The 15,023-nt window shown below is 41.3% G+C and overlaps 1 protein-coding gene across 4 annotated transcripts in view; it reads left to right on the forward strand.

Annotated features, from left to right (window-relative positions):
* Window positions 1-15,023, forward strand: part of phf14 (PHD finger protein 14) — an 82,183-nt gene that overhangs the window by 47,785 nt on the left and 19,375 nt on the right. For all 4 annotated transcript variants that reach the window (XM_034545266.1, XM_034545268.1, XM_034545264.1 and 1 more), the window contains exon 17: window positions 11,111-11,228. In XM_034545266.1, the coding sequence (XP_034401157.1) occupies window positions 11,111-11,228 (118 nt within the window). The remainder of the gene's footprint in view (window positions 1-11,110; window positions 11,229-15,023) is intronic.

Genomic DNA, 15,023 nt, shown 5'->3' on the forward strand with positions numbered 1-15,023 from the left:
GCAGACAAAAGCAATCAATCATGTCCCCTCCACCACCTCACCTCCAATAAGATTACATCAATCAATAATCTCTCCTATGAGTGATTGGATTTTGTCTGCTTCCAAAGTGTGGGGGGGCTGCTCAATTTTCCCAATGATTAAAGCAGGGCCAAATTGCTTGGATAACATCAAGGACCTTGCTGTGGCTGGGTGTGTAAGGGCAAGTGTTGGGAGCTACCTAGGTAGTTAATCAGCCTAACACTGGCCAAAAGCACAGAAAACAGGGATGGTCTGTGTTATCACCTATAGTTTCTCAATAGATGTTTTGATGATTGACATTTTGGTTGTCCCGGAAGTTATTAGGGCTGTGTTCCATTTTCCTCGGAAGCTAGGAATGACAGTGTATTGACGATGCAGAACAATGTGACACTGTAAAGTGATCGCCCATCATGATGAGCATCCAGAGAATAATCACCTGAATCTGCACTTTACAGAGCTTTAGAGTGAGTTTCAGCTCATTGTTTAGTGGCCCAGCCCACAACGTTGGTGTTCTGAGTCACTCTCCCTGCTCTCAAAGCTTTAAAGACCAACTGTTCACTACAACAGAGAGACACAGTGAGACACTAGCTGGTGAACAAAGTGGAGAGAGGCAGACTAGCTGGTTGAGACCAAAAACAGAGCAAGAAAGTGAATAGTGGACTTACATTCATCAGGTGGTTAGAAACACAACTGCAAACTAGACAGGTGCAGATCTCTGCCCAATGTGTGTGCACCGACCGCTACTGTATTGTCTGTGTGATTCAGTGAATACAACCCACTATTGGCTAACCCCCCTTCTAGACACCAACAGGCTGTAAAGCATCGTAAAAATTCACACTTCGTTCAAACTAAAAACAAATTGAAAAGAAACAGGCAATCCGCTCAAAGACAAATCTGTGTAGCAGCAGTTGATTGGCAGCAATGTACTCAACAGTGGTGTGCTGGTTGTTCTCTTAGCCAAATACACCGTCCAAAACAATAAAAGTGGGCAAACATGTTTTACCCCCACTATGTCTTTGGGTGAGGAGTAACGGACGATTAAGAGCACTGAGTGAGGGGTCTGCTGGCAGTCAATGGCAGTACAATAAACCCTCTCAGACAAATTTGTGATTATGGGCTATACAAAATAAATTAAATTGAATTGAATAAATGGTGCTTTGAGAAAGTGTGAGTGATCGCAACCACAGAGGTATTTGTCCATGGAGGCATAGCTAGCCACCTAAAATATTTCCAGTTTTCGAGATTGGCCGTGGACAGACTCATGATCCTCTTGGCTGAGATAATAATGAATGCTAATGATGGATGTGCAAGTAATCAAATGTTTGCCAAATGTTAGCTGTATCAAACTATACGGTGTTTATCATGGTCTGTCAGCCACTGCAGACTGAAAATATCTCAACATCCATAGTACGGCTTGCCATGAAATTGTGCACAAACATTCACAGAAATCGGAATGACAAATTACTTTGGTGATGTCCTGACTTTTACTCTAGCGCTACCAGCCAGTTAAACGTTATCTTTCCCAGTGCAATATGGTTCTCGAGGTAAAATCCTCAACAAAATTATTGCTCAACATTGACAATCGCATACACTATCAGTCGTTTGCATTCATTGGGATTTTAATTGAGTACAAGTGACCAACGGTGTCAGTGATTTCTGGTTCAGTCTGAATAGATTTCTTTAAAGTCAGAGGTTTCTGAAATCACCATCTAGTGGCGATTTGTGGTACTTTATCTTAAGTCACTGATGCCTAACCTTCAGTGTCTGGCTATTGGTACTGAATTTACAGCGTGGCTTTAACCTCTTTCCTGAACAAACATAAATCTGGTAAAAAAATGTGTATTGCCAATAAAGATATTGTTGTCAGGCATTTTTGGTTATACAAGCCTCTGTCAGGTGAGACAACATTTACACTCCAGCCAGCTGTTGCCAGACAGAACATACCAGTTAGATAGCTGTTTGATTGCTGACTTAATTACCTGTGCTGAATGATGGTATGATTGGAATTCTTTCTTTTTTTTGTTGGCTGTTTTTCCCATGTGGCAACCTCAGATTTTTCAGAGTGTAGCCAATGTCTGTGTCTACAACTTGCATTATCTCTACTGACCAGCAGGGGGCGACTCTAACGGTTGCACAAATTAGTCTTGTATAGAAGTCTTTGAGAAAATGACTCCTCACTTGATTTGTCAGTAAACATGAATTTATGGTCTCAATCTCTATAGTTCCAAGTCTTCTACAATAAAGCATGATGTTCATTTATTAAATGATGGTCCATGAAAAAAACTGGAGAAGCTATGCGGAATGAGTCATGTAGTGGAGGGTAGGGTGCAGGGATGAGTCAAGTAGTGGAGGGTAGGGTGCAGGGATGAGTCATGTAGTGGGGGTTAGGGTACAGGAGTGAGTCATGTAGTGGAGGGTAGGGTGCAGGGATGAGTCATGTAGTGGAGGGTAGGGTGCAGGGATGAGTCAAGTAGTGGAGGGTAGGGTGCAGGGATGAGTCATGTAGTGGGGGTTAGGGTACAGGAGTGAGTCATGTAGTGGAGGGTAGGGTGCAGGGATGAGTCATGTAGTGGAGGGTAGGGTGCAGGGATGAGTCAAGTAGTGGAGGGTAGGGTGCAGGGATGAGTCATGTAGTGGGGGTTAGGGTACAGGAGTGAGTCATGTAGTGGAGGGTAGGGTGCATGGATGAGTCATGTAGTGGAGGGTAGGGTGCAGGGATGAGTCATGTAGTGGAGGGTAGAGTACAGGAGTGAGGTTATGAGGGAATGGATGAGAATTTCAGTGGTGGCAGAGGACAGGGAGGGCCGGAGGTGTGCAATATTCCTGAGGTGAAAGAAGGCAGTTTTGTTGATGTGGTTGGCGTAGGGTAGGAAAGAGAGGGTGGGGTCGAGGATGATACCGAGGTTGCGGACCTCGGTGGAGGGGGTGTCGATGGAGCCATCAATGTTCATTCGATCAACTAATGTTTATTGGTTGTAAAAAACAACATGTTGACGGCCGTGATCCAAGGTGGCGATGCAAAATCGTCGAACTCAAGGCTTTATAAGGCTTTATAGGCGAACAACAAAACTTTACCAAAATGTTGGAATGTTCCTTTTACTGTTCTAGTTGCTTTGTCCCCTTTTCGCACCAGACCATACCATCAACTCCCGTAGTATTAGCTAACTGGACAATGCTAATGCTATCATAGCTTCTTTTATTAGAGGGTTGTACCTTTCCCTTCCCTCAAGGTCAGCACTGTTTTGCTATTGGTCAACAACTCAAAGTACTGCGCCAAAGTACATGAAAACGTAACATAAAATCTCCTTGTGTGATTCTTTAGACCGCATTAGCATGTATCTGTCAGATAGCGACTGTGGCTCAGTGGGGAACAGGGTCGTCCTTCAATCAGAGGATACTAACTCATGTCGATGTGTCCTTGGGCAAGACACTTAACCCCAACATTGCTCCCGTAGCTGTGACTACGGTGTGTGAATGTGTATGAATGTTAGTCCTGATGGCCAGGTGGAACCTTAGCTCCTCCCATCAGTGTATGAATGGGTGTGCATGATGTCATGTAGTGTTAAAGAGCTTGGAGTGGTCCTAAGACTAGAAAAGGGTTATACAAGTCCATTTACCATTACTCTCAGCAGTGGACTGGGAGGTTGTGTTCGTCAGCTCTCTGTGTGAATATGTGGTACTCTCCAAATGTGTAGCTCATTGTAGCTAATTTAATCCCACCTTTCACGGATAAATGAAGATTAAAAACCACATTATCACAAAAAATAAACCCTGCATCTGCATCAGTGAGCAGTGCTTCAATTCAAAGATCTTCCCCACTATACACAACAAACATTAAGCAAGGGTTCATTAAGGTAAAGTAATTAGGGAAGCATGCGTGCAGCCGCCACAGTCTCGCCAAATAAAACGAGCCCTCCTGTGAGTTTAGAAGGTCTTCAAGAGTCTCCAGCAGCGAATATGAAGGGTTTGCTGCTTCCCTTTTTTTTGTCTTGGTTAGAGATTCATGTGAAATCAATTGGGTGGTTTGTGTGCAACTATGGGAGTGTGCTCATTAGTGGAGCGCACACACTTTGGTCATTTGTCTTCTATTCACTAGGTGGCCGGAGGGCACTTAAAATTCCCATCGTTTCCTAGGCAGATATGCCTGCTCAGCCCGTCGTGTGTGTGTGTGTGTGTGTGTGTGTGTGTGTGTGTGTGTGTGTGTGTGTGTGTGTGTGTGTGTGTGTGTGTGTGTGTGTGTGTGTGTGTGTGTGTGTGTGTGTGTGTGTGTGTGTGTGTGTGTGTGTGTGTGTGTGTGTGTGTGTGTGTGTGTGTGAGAGAGAGATCCACCTGCCTCTGCACATTTGTGCTAATGTGCAGCAGCTGTTAGCTCATGCCCCTACAACTCAAGATGCCAATTATCTACGCTAATTAAATTTCAACTCTGAATTTAGTAAATCCACTGGACTTAATATGTAAACACTACAGGTAGATATTATTAGACCTATTCACAGCGTCTTCTTTTTTAGGCCAGTGCCAGAAGGCTTCCTTCCATAACTTTATGTTTATTAGAGTTTGGCTTGTCCCAGTCTAAATGGAGGTCATCACCATGTCCTGCTAGTTACTTAAAGGAACATTCTAGATTATTACCACTTGGGCTTTATTTTTTTGCTTTTTGCCATCATCCTTAGTGAAGAGCACCCAGTTAAACGCTGACATCAGGGGTCACGTTAGTCTAATAAATGCGTGATAGTCGTTTTGTTTATAATATAACTGCAGACGTATCCCCTTGTAACAGCTTAGACTGCTACTTTTATTTTTTTAGAAATCATATGAATATGATTATGGCCAGGTCCACACTGGTCTGCTTTTATCATGCAAGTATAATACAATTAGGTAAAAATAATTGAATATGCTGCCAATATCGTTTACTGTTTATATATAATTACACGGTACCAGGTACAGAGCACTGTGGCCGATGAAGTTAATCTAGAGATATCTATGTATCTCAACAACAAGATGTTCTCTGGCTGACTGGAGCTCTGGTACTAGCTGCTGCTGTTAGCCTTCCTAACACAAGCAGGCCAGCATTCCTGTTAAAGGCCATGCACCGCTACGCTCACAGCTACAGCGTCTCCGCTGCCTTAATGCTCACCGTAAGTCACATGTTTGCTCCCTGCACACCACCACTCGCTCACTAACACCTGCTGCCGGGCGTACAATACACTGGCTGGTGGAAACCTTCTGGAAACCTGTCCTGTCATTCCAAAAAACACACACACTGTCTATGGGACAAACCCAATGTCCCACTCCCACCTCTGAACCCATTGACATTTGATTTCCTTCATGCTGCCGTGACACTAGTGGCTCCGTTAGTCAGTAATACACATGCAGCAACCTAGAATTGGCCCTGCCAGCCGAAGGCCTTCCAGCTGCCACTTTTACAGCAAAACACTGATTTTCAGTAGTGGAAAGTAACTACATTTACTCAGGTACTGCACTTAAGAACAATTGTAAGGTATGTGTATTTCCAATTGATTATACTTCTACTTGCTATTTTTGCTCAATTAAAAAATCTGAATACTTCTTCCACCACTGCTGATTTTCAATTTAACCTCAATGACTTAAAACACCAACTATATAATATAACATCTTTAAAAAAATGACACGATATTATGTAAATCAGTGTCATGTTGCATACTATTAATGTTATACAAGTTGGATTTAGCCCCATGACGCCATTGGCGAAGGTTGATGTTGGCCACTTTTTAGTTTGCATAACGTCAAACCGGTGTGAGCTCGTACAACGGACCGGACCGGCAAAACCAGGAATCTGTGTCCCTTGAAGTCTACGCAACCTGACTGGTGCATTTTCCTCCCCATAAAACATTCGCAAAGCCAATTTTGTAAGTATTTTTAATGCATCACATCCCTTCTAATTAGTTTGTGTCCTCCTCCTTCCTGCCCTTGCTGGTGCATTGCAGCATGTCTTGGCATGTGACCGACACCTAGTGATCAGTGGAGTGGTGTCACGTCATTGGTAGAACTGTATCACCTGCATGCGAGGACGTCCTTGTGACGTACGAGTTCTCCTTAATGTCTAAAGCTTCTCAGGGTACCTTGAACTTTCTACAAGTGAACCAGACTGGACCTCTAACACTCTTATGATTGGCCCGTCTTTGATGTGCTGCAGCCATCATACCAGATGGGTTTGGTCTGATTTTCCCCACTTTGAAAGATTCACCAGCAACCCCAGAAACAATGGGGCGGTTCCTGTGGACAATCCACAAAACAGGTGTTATATGAGCTACTTCTTCAGGAGAATGTCGTTTTGTCGAAAATGTAGCTACTGTCTCAATTATTTAATTCATGAATGCATTGACATCCTGTCATTGTTTTTGTTATCACATTGTGGGAGATTTCCCATAAATCTGAAAGCATGAAAAGTACCACAAGATCTTTCATTGTTATTTAAGTTCCTGAATTCAAATCGGTTACTATCAATTCAATTCAGTTTATTTTGTATAGCCCAATATCACAAATTACAAATTTGCCTCCAAAGGGCTTTACAATCTGTACACATACGACATCCCTGTCCCAGGACATCACATCAGATCAGGAGAAAACTCCCCAAAAACAAGGCAGTTATTAGTACCTGCATCCACAGAATTCAATTTGTACCTCTTTTGACTGAAGATGTTATTCAATGACTTGTTATTACATTACTAAATGAATGGGAGATCATTAGAGAATTGGAATGTCAGAAATCACATATACAATTCTCATAGATAGCAGTGTAACATAACAGGAAGTGAATAAAGAGTGACCTGCTGACTCCTTCATGTTCAGACTGGACGTGTTCTCAGCTCTTTCTGTGGAACGTCGGCCACCGTCAAAGCCTGAGGCACATTTTCCTTTCACCATATTGAACATGCCTGACGAGCAATCATATCTGACGGCATCAAACTGCCTAATTCCTTTCAGCGCACACGTCCAACACAAAGCTGGCTTCAATTGTGAGGGCTAGTAATTGATATCCAAACACCAGCTGCCATAAATCACTCACAAGACAGCCTCTTGGACGGAGCGTATAATGTGATTTCATGATATTCATCCTGAAACCACAGCATGAGGAGACAGAACATCCCAACTGAATGAAACAGAATCGGTGTGGAGGAGCGCTGTTCGCCCACTGATTCAATAATTCCTGTTCTTTTTATTGACAGCTTCCTGAACATTGGTGAAGGAAATATATGTGGATCCTTAAAACGGCGGAAACATTATATTTATACTCGTTTCTCATTGGCCGGCAGATTTTCTTTAAAATAAGGTGGAATGTCTCGGATATAGTTTTTAAAATTGAACCGCTATTCTACATCCATATGCAACATTTTCAATTTGTTAAACAGCAGGTAACCACAGGAATGTATATAATGCACAGTTAATTCTCACAACTGAAAACCTAAAATCATTATATTTGCACCTTAACTACAAAGAGCTTTGTGCTGTACCCCCTTGCTTAAAAGATGTTCAAAACAAGCGTTGTAAATAAAAATGTCAACAAAAATAATCAAAGATTAACTTTTTAAAGCCCCTTCGTAAGTGTCTGCAGGTCTTCCTGTTTAGCCCCTAGCTAAAGGGTGGGGTACGCTGTATAATAAGATAACGCCACACAGAACCATCTGAGAAGCCGTCGTTGGGAACTGTTTGCCACAAAATACTTGGCAGGCAATTGGACGAACCGTTTGTCAATCAAACCCTTGTCTGTCGGGAGAAGAAAGAAAACACCTTTCCCATGGTGAAAAACCTTCAGTGCCATCATCTGCTCTTCTTTCAATACTCTCCAGTTCTGATATAGTATAGTAAGTAACTGATGCTATTGTATTGTATTGTAGCCGTATATTGTAGCCTTGCTGGAAGCTGATCGGTCTGGACACAAACTCAATACTCGAAGCCTGATGGATTTCTCGATTCCGGAGTGATTTTGAGGGGGGCGGCTGTGGATCAGGGCCCTTCAATCATAAGATCGATAGTTCAATCCCAGTCCCGCTAGTCCATGTCAATGCGTCCTTAGGCAAGACACTTAACCCCAAATTGCCACCGCAGGCTGTTCCTGTAGTGTATGAATGGTGACATAGTCATGATGGGCAGGTGGCACCTTGCATCTTGCATGGTGGCTCCTCCCATCAGTGTGTAAATGGCGCCATCAGTGGTCGGAAGACTAGAAAAGCGCTCTACATGGACAAGTCTATCAAACTTTTACCATATCGTGATATCGCGAGAATCCATGAAATGGACATTCAATAAAATGTGATGATAGCCTGAGCAAGTGTCAGTTTTATTGCTTGGTTTGTTCTTATTGTCATCCTTAGTTCACGGAAATTGAAACAACTGCAGAGAAAAGGTTTGCGTTGTTTGGACTGAAAAGGCTGCTCGGCCACCAAAACACCTTCATATTTATTTATGTTTAACCCTTTTGCAGAACAAGTACATTACCATCTTTCTTTTTAATAACTATTTCCTCAAATCTTATTTACGGTCAGCAGAGCTAGTAAAACACCTAACATCAAGAAAGACCTGAGGGAAGCCAATGCTGCTGCCAACTCCATTAACCCTCTCTGGGGTCCAAGGTCTTCTCGATTTTACGTAATTTCTTAAATTCACCTTTTAAAAGGCACTTGCATTTGTTACATACCCATGTGTTGTGCAGAACAATCTCAGCTGTCTATATAACAAAGCACCATTGTCTTTAGGCACAGTGTAAAGAGGTAATGTGGCTCTTAAGCTAAAAAGTTGAAGTCCAATTTATTAAAATTCTTCAAATCTCTTTTACTCATGTGGACGAACTGTTTTGGTGATGGAAATTGGTTTACCGAAGCCTTAGGTTCACAAAAGTCGTGGAATATATAAATAACATAGTAGATACATGTAATAAATGTCTAAAACCAAATGTTGTAATATCATTTATTTGGTAAAAGTGTTGTCTGTCAGTCTTTCAACAAATGTGAGAGAGACTGAGATAAAATGGGACTGAGAAATGACTTCATCCTACAGATCAAGCGTCATGGGATGTATGCAAATGAAAAAAATGAACATCACAACCGCTTTTGTTGGGTAGGTCCTTGGTGATTTCCTAAGTGTTCATTGGTTAGTTTCACAATTGACAATTGAAAAAATATTGACACACGATTCCACAAATTACGTTGCAGGGCGGAGCTCGACACAAACGTCACACGGCACGTCCAAGCCCTTGGCTCGATGTGTGAATCACGTACGATCTCGTGAGAAGAAGGACACGGAAGTAGAACGTCTACAGATTACGGCAACATCCGAACCATATTTATGTGCCGTTTTACCGCCGAGATATGAATATAACCGTGGCGTAAATACTGTAGGACCAGAGGGTTAAAAGCATGGAGCAAGGAGAGAGCAGAGTCTTCTTTGAATCATTATGAGGCTGACTGCCCCCCGCCCCCCCCCCCCCCCCCCCCCCCTCCCTGGTATACACACAGACACACTCACACTCCACAATTAGGGCCAATTATGTTCTAATCAATGAAGGAGATTCACATTCTCCAATGAAAATGTGGTAACAGCTTAACAGCCAGGGAGGTCAACCTGAACCCTCTCTATTCGTCTCCATTACTGGGAAAGAAGGACAGCGTGGGGGCTTTAGACACGGAGAGAAGCACAGGTGCACAATAATCACTACTGTGTCTGCAGGTTTCAGAGAGACTTTAAGCCCTGGTTATCTTCAGGGTAGTTTCAGATCAATGTCTAACCTGGGAAATTAGTAAAGCGCCGGATATCTAAGACTGAAATATCAATCTAAAGCCCCATTTGGACAGGAGGAAGAGTAGAGTGGGAGGTCAACTATTCCCTGTGGTACATGTAAAGCATAATTCCGAATGATAAATAAAAACAAAAGTAAATGGCATTACCTGTAGCTGACATTACAGAACTACAGCACATTTGATGAGCTTTTTCTGGCTCTGGCTTTCATGCTTATTTTTCTTTCATGTATAGATCCTTTTTAAAGTTTGTAAAATACAATATGCAATAACTATGCAAGGGGATTAACTCAAAGTGGTTGCAAATGCAACCTATGCAAATTGACCATCTAGATCTGTATGCTATTAGTGAGTAGAATACATTAGCAAGTGGCCATATATATATATATATATACGTGTATATGTATATACATATACATATATATGTGTGTGTGTATATATATATATATATATATATATATATATATATATATATATATATATATTGTGTATATATATTGTGTATATATATATACACAATATATATATACTGTATATAACCTGGGTGGACAGGGGATGGGGATTGATCTAACAAACAGCCATCTTTCAGCCAGGAAAGCTGTTTGATCCCCATTATAAGACAGTGTTGATGTTTTTGTCACCTAACTTGCATACTTCAGTTACAGCACTGTTCCAGAATATTTTGTGAATACTAATCAAGTGCAGTTGTGCCAAAACAAAGTGCATTGTTGCCTATTCCTAACTAAGTATTTCACAAGCTTTTCCTAACCTAAGTAGTTTAGGTAGTCTAGGTAGTTAGTTCAGTTTGAACTGTGAAGACTGAAGTTTATTTTAAGAAGGATTGTATGCATCTATCGAGCGGATATTGACTCGATTTGCTGGCTTACGTAAGAAAATGCACAAAAAAAGAGTAGTTTGGGTAGTAGTTTTAGATATCACCCTTTAAAAAGATCAATAGCATCGTTCTGGACTTATCTGTCAGTGCTTTTATAATTCAACCCAACTTCAATCATCTTCTGAGGGGATATTCTCTCTCTAGTCTGACCATTGTTAGGAGTTCAGCTTCAGGAGACCTGGCCGTCATATATATGACAAAAGCTGTATTTATCTGGCTACTCATATGACCCATTGGACAGTCAATGGCTGTGTAAGGTCACGGGGCTGGAGTGATTAGAGGGACGTTGGAGCGCATTAACAAAGTTTCATGACTGACAACTAGCTGCCTTGTCCTCATCCATCACTGCTCCGTGAGCAGGCCTCTTCATTGTAAGAGGACGGGGGCTTTCTTTGTGCGAGGCGTAACACGTGCCCTCCCTGTCCAGGTGTGACGAGTGCCGGCTCTGCTATCACTTCGGGTGTCTGGACCCCCCGCTGAAGAAATCCCCCAAGCAGACGGGGTATGGCTGGATCTGCCAGGAGTGTGACACATCCTCCTCCAAGGTGAGTGTGCACTGCATGTGGTGCGTGACTCAGAAAGCAACTGAGGTGATGGGGGAATTTATTGTTGTTGAACTAAACAAATTGCCTAAATTAGCTACTGAACTATAGCTGCAAAGCATGTATAGCTCCCTTCTTCTAATCTGAACTAACTGAATTAGAATAAATATTGGATTTCATTCCAATGTGCCTGTGGTGGCGTCGCAGACAATTTGCCCCTTGTCTGTTGGTATGTCTGTTGTTCTTGTCACCGAGATATCGTATCAGTCACAAATTGGCAATATCTCTGACTCTGAATTACAACCGGCAGACTGACGTAAAGGTTTTTTTCTGTCACCTTTGCTCATACAGAAATGTACCAAATGCTGAGGTCATGCCTGTTTTGTTTTTTTCCCCCATAACTGAAACTGGACTCAGCTAATGCTTGTTAGATTCTAGACACAGCGCCGGGCTGAGGAGCAGCTCATCAGGTGTTAAATAGCACAAAGAAAAAGCAATGCCGGTGGGAATCCATGCTAATATTAGTCTGACTAGCTTCCATTTCCTAATGGGAATACAAACTATCAGCAAAATGGGCTCTAATGGTCACTAAATCTCAATACAGTGGGTCGGTCAGACAGTACCGATTGAGCACATTTACAATTTAAAGGAGGCACAGGTTCAATTCAACCAAACCAAATTGTGAGGTCAGAATTTATTCATAAACACAATGAGAAAATAGTATTGAATAGATATATAGTTTCACAGTGCAGCACTCGTTAAAGGCACTATGTGAAGCAATGTATGTGTTAAAGGGTTTGTATTGCCAATGTGTGAAACATTGGACTGTAACAAAACTTAACAAGAGACCTTTCCCGACTTTCTTGGTTAACAGCTTGTAGACTGATTTCTATGTCTTTGGACAGTGTTACCGCAAAGGATATGTCTTTTATGCTTTGCTTCTCTTCAGCTCCCCTGCAGCGCCAGTAGTCTGCAGCCAACGTAGCGAGATACTGTCGAGAGTGGATACATTTCATCTAATTCATCCAGAATCCAGGGACTGATCCCACTGGTATATTGGCTAGCTTCATGAGCTAATGTGTCCGTATACAAAATACTAATAATCTACTACTAATAACCTGAGAGGATATGTTAATTGAAACATTTTCCAAGTGATTTACCTAATCCATGATAATAACTTAATAATAATAATAATAATAATAATAATAATAATGAATAACAATACATTATGTAATGGTATGAAGCAAAGGTGTATAACAAACAATTGCTTTCTCCTAGCTAAGAAAAATGCAACCAGGCGGCAACCTTCGGTTCTGCCGGGTGAAGCCAATGCCAATGTGTCTTAAAATGTGCATTCTCTCTACTGACCATCAGGGGCCGACTCCTCCGGTTGCAAAAAGAAGTCTGGTTGTATAGAAGTCTCTGAGAAAATGACTCTACTCCTGTCTTGATTTATTCCCTCAGTAAACATTGTAAACATGAGTTTATGGTCTCAATCTCTAGTTTCAAGTCTTCTTCAATACAGCGTGATGTTCATTTAGTAAATGATGCTCATTTAGAGTCAAACAGACCATAAAGCAGGGGATGCTTGATAGATCGCTGCCGCTACCAGAGCCGTATTCGATATCTGTAGGTCACTCTTCTGCATTCCAAATATGGTCACTTCCATTCATTGGCTGCAAAAAACAACAACATGGCGATGGCCGTAATCCAAGATGGACGCACCTGATACGTTAAAACAGCAGTTCACAAACCAATGGATGATGTCACGATGACTACATCCATTTCTTAAATGCAGTCTATCGATGCAACATGGGGGCAGCTGACTTTAAGCAAAGTTTGAGGAGCAGGTACTGTTTGTAGGTTATGATTAACTAGCGTACAGGGATACACATTTTGATACATTTTTCTACATCAATCATCACACTAATTGACAGTTGGTGACAGTAACCAAAAAAACTAGCAATGTGGCAGCAAAAGGCAAAAAAAAAGAGGAAATATGTGGATGTAAACGATGCAAGTTTCATGATATTCCACAAACTGACTTTGTAAATGTTCTGAAGGAAATCATTGTAACAGGTGTCACATGTTATACCTCAAATAACTACTTTATATTTGTTCAAGGAAAAACTCCACAAGGTACCTTTAAGTTCTGATTTAGAAAATTGGTCATTGTAAGAATACATAGATCGTGTGTTTGATGAATTACGTCTGACTCCTGCTTACCCACTAATTATTTGAAAAAATGTTGTGAGGCCCAAATGCTAACACTGTAGGCTACTTCTTTATTATCTATTGCAAATGTCTTTTCACTCAAAAAATTAAAACCTGCACAACTATTTACATTTTTCTTTTCATTTAGTTCTTTGCTTGTTTTTATATACATTATTATACATATAATACATTTGCAATAAAGAGACCATTCTGGTGCCTCAACCTAATTGATAAATGTGTACCCCCTTTCTATCCGTCTAGAAACTAGTAATCTGTCCTGATGGGAATATTATGTGGAATATTGGGCTGATTGATGCTGACGTACAAAAAATACATTCTAAGCGCTGTAGTGGAAATGCTATATCACAGGAATAGAACGTTATCAAGAAAACCAGAAGGTTAAAGCCCTATACTATTAGTATTTCCTTAGTGCCATACATTTCTTTATTTGACATTCTGTGTTGTATGTACACATAATGCATACACGCCTAATGGTCTGATCTGTGGCATAGCTGAGTCATGAGTGAAGAACATGTTCAGAAAAACTGAATAAGAGGATCAGTCCAGGCAGCATAATCCAGTATCAGATGTGAACATCTGTCCTCTTATATCCGAAAAAGGGATTCAGGATTATTTCCAGTCCATTGGCATCTTACTCTAACTTCTAATGAACCTCAGCACAGTTCCTTTGCACTGCATTTTCAGGCATCTTGAAGAACTCATATCCTTGCTTAATTAGTTTCAGTTTGATGCTTGTCACAACATGGAATCCATTTAATTCAGTCGGTAAATTCTAGTTATATATAAAACTACCTGCTTGCTTTGAAGTCATAGAGGCTGCAGTGTTGAATAAACTCCACCGTAAAATAGTATTGTTTGTTCTGAGAAAAAATTATTTAGTCTCTAAAGTATGAACGTAATGACATGTCAGTTTGAGGTTTTGATTTGTGCATCCCTAAACTTAAAGCTTATGGTTGCTAAAAACTACATCTCAACAAAAACACTTTTGTCATTGCCTTCCAAAATGATATCAACGCTTTCTGATTGTGAGTCAGATGACTTCCAGAACAATCCCTGTGTGTGTCACAAGCCATCAATATATGAGAGTTTTCTGATCGGTAAACATTCAAATCCTCATGTCAGATGAAACCTGTTCTAGAAGGTATTTTCCTCTTTTATTGTTGACTTCATATATTTTAGACTTGTATGCTGCAGACTGATAGCAGTAAAGACAAATAGTGAGTATTAAGCCAGTCTCTGTGGCTCAATTATTCGTGTCATCTCCCTCGTTCTGCCACCTCTTGGACTTTCGTTTCTCCTTCCCTCTGGAGTATGTGGTCCCTATGAAGTTGCTCCCATCCTCCTCCCCCTCCCTCCTACTTGTTAACATCAAATGGGAGAAGCTCTTGCCTTCAGCTCTCTCTACCCCAGAGCAGGTCGACATTTCACTGGTGACGGGAGAATAATGTTTGCTGTGTTGACGTGACAAATTAGTGTGGACGTTTTTTCTCTCCATTCCTTGAGTAGGCAAAGATCACTCGTGTTTAAGAACCTTAAACCGGTTCAAAGCCTTAGTTATACCCA

The sequence above is a fragment of the Cyclopterus lumpus genome, chromosome 11, assembly GCF_009769545.1.
Source record: "Cyclopterus lumpus isolate fCycLum1 chromosome 11, fCycLum1.pri, whole genome shotgun sequence".
NCBI classification, from domain to species: Eukaryota; Metazoa; Chordata; class Actinopteri; order Perciformes; family Cyclopteridae; genus Cyclopterus; species Cyclopterus lumpus.